This window comes from Morone saxatilis, unplaced genomic scaffold, assembly GCF_004916995.1.
Source record: "Morone saxatilis isolate NCDOM2014 unplaced genomic scaffold, NCSU_SB_2.0 Contig3, whole genome shotgun sequence".
Classification (NCBI taxonomy): Eukaryota; Metazoa; Chordata; class Actinopteri; family Moronidae; genus Morone; species Morone saxatilis.
Genome location: NW_023339873.1, coordinates 22,351,798 through 22,356,680, shown reverse-complemented (window position 1 = coordinate 22,356,680; position 4,883 = coordinate 22,351,798). Strand labels below are relative to the sequence as shown.

General features: G+C 38.0%; 1 protein-coding gene across 1 annotated transcript in view; it reads right to left on the bottom strand.

Annotated features, from left to right (window-relative positions):
• The window catches only part of gabra2a (gamma-aminobutyric acid type A receptor subunit alpha2a), a 37,333-nt gene that overhangs the window by 28,520 nt on the left and 3,930 nt on the right, over positions 1-4,883 (bottom strand). The window contains 1 exon segment of the mRNA XM_035674587.1: positions 696-704. Coding sequence (XP_035530480.1) covers positions 696-704 — 9 coding nt within the window.

Sequence of the window (4,883 nt, the reverse complement as noted above, 5' to 3'; positions counted from 1 at the left end):
GAGTCTTTGTTGGCAGCGTTTGTAAATCATAAATTTGTAAATTTCCAAGCTTTGTTGGAAAACCTCAAAAGAAGCTTTGCATTTTAAAAAATGACATTCCCTATTAGATGCACACTAACACAGTTTACAAGATTATTCTAGCAAGAACATGGATCTACTGACTGCTGGTAAGGAATGAAGTGTGCATCTTCAATCTGTATGATGCTGCATAGCAATAAATTGGCTCATGGTCATCACAACCCAACTGATACATAGACTGAGCCAATATTATTTTACCTTATCACAGATATATTAAGTTCAGCATACTGTCGACTGACAAGTAACTAGAAATGTCAGCACAGAAATACCAAACATGTTACATTCACTACTGGTCACAATTCTTCAAGAGCCAGATTTAGGGATTGTTTTCAAAAACTCACCCAATATATTGTTTTCATAACTTATAGAACCTTTCACTTGAAGCTGAGCAAATACCATTTCAACACACACAAAATGCATTAACATCAGCTACACAAAACATAGTAACCTCATTACTCTTTACACTCTGATGTCTTCTTTAGGTTCAGCTTTTTCTCTCAGCACCAATTCAAGGAACCACAGTGGTTACACTTTATTGCTTTGTTCAAGGTGTATTAATAGAAGTCTTCTCTGATAGTGGTCTTTGTCCAACTGCTGTTATAAAAGCAGTGAAACACTGACGGGATCTCCAGACAAATGTAAAAATAAACCTCCCTGTCAAGCACTGGGAACAGTAAGGCTACAACTGTCTCCCATGCACTATGCATAAAATGCAATTTTCTCTGCTGACCTCTATTGAGCAGCCAACAGCTCCCCTTCATCCGTGTTTTTTTTTGTTGTTGTTCTTGTTTTTTTTGCTTGTTGCCAAGGCACCAAGCTTTGATGTCAAGTCCAACCAAAGGAGACTAGCCAAGCCCAACCAGCTTTACTAAAGAAGCATCCCAGTCACCAATATCTGCCATCCATAGTAAATGTGCCGGTGTTATGTTAAATCTAGAGGTGCACTCAGTAAATGTGTGCTGGCTCATTGCACAAAAACAACCAGCAGTGCCTGACAATGAAGAACATGGTACGATGCTGTTTTTAGACAACCTGTGTTCATGTGAACACTAACAGGAGCTTAAAGACTACATTGTGCAGGAAACACCCTCACACAGATCAATATCCAATTTGAGCTCTAACAACCACTTATAACACAAAGTGGTGAGGATTGTCCTACACAGAGCACAACGTCTGTCAGTAAGGGGGGGTGCAGCAGGCCAAGAGGGCCTTGTGGGCCAGTGGGTACAAGGAGTGGATGGTGAGAATTCCACCTTGACTTACATGGTGTACAAACTGTGTATTGGCAAGAATCTGGCGATACGATACATATCACGATACATTGGCTACGATTCAATATACTGCAATACTGTAAGAACAGTGGAATCTGCATTTGTATTTATCCATGTCCCTGTAACATCCAGCATCATATCCCTCAGTTTATGATTATGAACACTGCTATTTAGAGGTTGGGGGATTAAATGCAAAATTCTCAGTGTGAGAACAATATCACAGAACAAATATCGCAAAATGATCTATTCAGTGTAGTCTTGCACTTGAGAATTGTTTTCCATTGTCTTGGACCATTGGTCTCAGTAACTGTGTCTCTTTCCATTGGAATCGGTCTTGACTTGGACTGGGACTTGACTTGGAATTGAACTTCTTTGGACTCAGTCTTGACTTGGTCTTGACTAGTCCTGGTCTTGAAATTGACAAAGGTGAACTGTTACAACATGTAACCAGAGTCTTCAAGTCACTTACCATAAACCATTCAACACCTTAAGAGCTGGTACACCCTAAAGACCGGGCCCTCTCTGAGAGGAAGACTGCACTGGTGTATGACATTATGTCATCGTCATCATGATAGCTGTACGAAACACTACGTCAGTGAAAAAACATCAGCTGTCTGTGAACACCAGACCAGAACCACTCAGAGCATCCACTGGGAAGAGGTCAAAGGTCATCTACCACCAGTGGATGACACTCACATCTGATACCAGAGACAATCAAAACTAGTACCACCTCAGAACGCCAGCATAGGCTAAGTTAAGACTCAGCAACTACATAATGGAAGTTTGGGGGTCCTCTGCTGGACCCCCGCGACCCGATCCCGGATAAGCAGATGAAGATGAGATGAGATGAGATGAACCACATAATGGCCATCCTCTGATAATGTAAATTGCAGTTCGCCACATAATGTCAGAACAACCACTTGGGACTATCTCCTTTTCCAAAACGACTAACAGCATGGCATTTAAAATAAGAGTTTCTTCCTTCTGAAGGCAGTGTTTTATTGAAATACTCTATTTTTAAGATACATGTTGAGGGTGAATTAAAATTAAGTAATTTAATTCATTTTTACATTCGCCACTACAGAACTACCGCAACTTAGTCCTGTGTATATTTTGTACTGTATGCATGATGAGTTATCAAGGCCATGCCAAGCTTTTATGGGGCCCTGAGCAGAATTTCCCTGACAGATAGCACTATAACAGGGACATTATAACAGGGCTCCACTACCGCTTTTTGGACTTGACCCTTTTTATAGGTTCAAACTGAAGTTGATTTTTTAGTTAGTAATTTTATCTTCTGATTGTCTTTGTTAATGTAGGTCATATAGAGGCATCAGTATTAAACTGAGACTGTTTTCACACCCTGTTTAAATCATAAGGTACAGTATGAATTTTAGAAATGTTCTGTGAGCCTCATCTTTATATCATATTAAAAGACCTCTCATTGAATGTAATGTAATGTAATTCACAAATGCTTGTTTAGCAGCCCCCCTGGTGGACAAAGGGCCCAAAGCAGCCACTTAATTCACATATGCCTCGGGCCGGATGTTTATCATTTCTGTTTATCATAATTAATGTGACTGCTGTTCCCTGCTGTCCTTCTGCAGCTGCAATGGCTTGTCGACCATATATGCACCGGAATAAGGTCATATAACTATTTGTTTCACCTAGAAATAAGTTTACATTTAAGGTTTACCTTGGATTTCCAAAGCAAAATGTGTGTCATACAAATTGAGAGAGATTATTAAGGTCTCTTAGCTTTTCGTTCAGGACTTTGGATCACTGTTAGGTTATCGTCAATAATACTCAACAATTGCTGCTAATGTTTCACATTGAAGGTCTTTCTTGGTTCAGGTGAATAATTATTTTTTTTGGTAAAGGCTTTTAATTTAAACAATTTGCAGTGTTTTATTGATTGTAATTCTATCTGTATCTGTTTATATCCCAGATTTATCTGTATTAGCTTCTGTGGTTAACTTTGTGAAACAGTCGCAGTTTGGTTAGGTTTAGCCATAAAAACTACTTGTTTAGGCTTAGGAAAACCTTGTAAGTTACGTAGACTATATGGCTTAACTTATATAAGTATGTTAAGTATAAGTATGTTACAAGTATGTTACATAAGTTAACTTATGTAAGTTAACTATGTAAGTTAACTTATGTAGCCTACTTAACTTACAGGACCAGTATGTAGGATTTAGTAGCATCTGGTGGTGAAGTTTCTGATTGCAACCAACTGAATATCGCTTGAGTCTGAATATTATATTACATTTCTGACAATAGATCCTCCTAAACATTACACACTGGACTTTTAAAAGAAGTCAGTATTTACTTTTGGTTTTGCACAGAATGCGAACAGCGGTCTCCTGGACTTTCTCGTTCTTTATATCACATCATCTGACTTCAAACGTACATCAAACCATTTAGCTACATGGGTGAGACCAGACATGCTGGAGGGATACCTTCCACATCATTATTTGAAGCGTAGGGGCACGGAAAAAGTGGCAGTATTTGATGAGTTGTGAGTGAGAACATGGTGTGAATGCTTGCTTGAAAGATATTTAATGTAAATGTAAAGAATGCCATTCATCTGCATCAATTCAGTTTTCACTGATCTACACTGGCTCTAACTCAATACAATACAAAGCAAGCTTTCTTGTACTTCATTGTGCCAAACCATCAGTGAACTATATGCAACATTTAGATGGATCTGTAAATTGTCATCTCTCAAATTCCCAAAACTTGTTAACATTAATCTAGGGTGTTATAGATATCAAATGAAGCATGACTATATGCAGCTATTTGTCACCCTCATTTGATTCAAAAACTGATTTTGCTGAATAGCTTCAGAGAGATATAATACCATTTCCAGAGCAGCCAACATGATTTTCAGTTTGACGACCAATGACATCCCAGAACTGATGTATTTGTCCAAAGAGAAGGGTGTATCTTATGTGTCATGTAATTGTACTATCAACCATACAGCCTATTGTTAATTCTCAAATGGTTTCCATAGCCCTTTAACTGCAAAGAACACCAGATTTTAATATACATTTTTTAATTCTAGCTTTATATTACAGACACACATTTAGTTGTAATTCCTGCTGTCAATATTTTATCATATTTGAGTAAAAAACCATCCAGTTCTCTAATCTGCTCAGTTTTTACAGACATTTGCAACGACACTTCCTCCATCTTACCTGTGAATTTCTACAGGACTAATCTAACTAAAGAGTTTTCTTTACAGCATAAACACTGCTGTGTTTGTGATTTGCAAATGAATTCCAGTCAATTCTACTATTCCCTTATATTTTATTTTTCTTTCAATGTTACTACATTTTTTATGCGGATATTTCATATTAAAGGACCAGTGTGTGGGATTCAGTGGCATCTAGTGGTGAAGCTTCAGATTGTAACTAACAACACCTTTTAGCCATTTTTCAGGCACTTTTTGGTCCCGGCATTTGCTACTTTTCTTGTTTTACATTAATGTAAATTAAATATCTTGACGACCACCCACCTAGAGGCGGGGTCTAT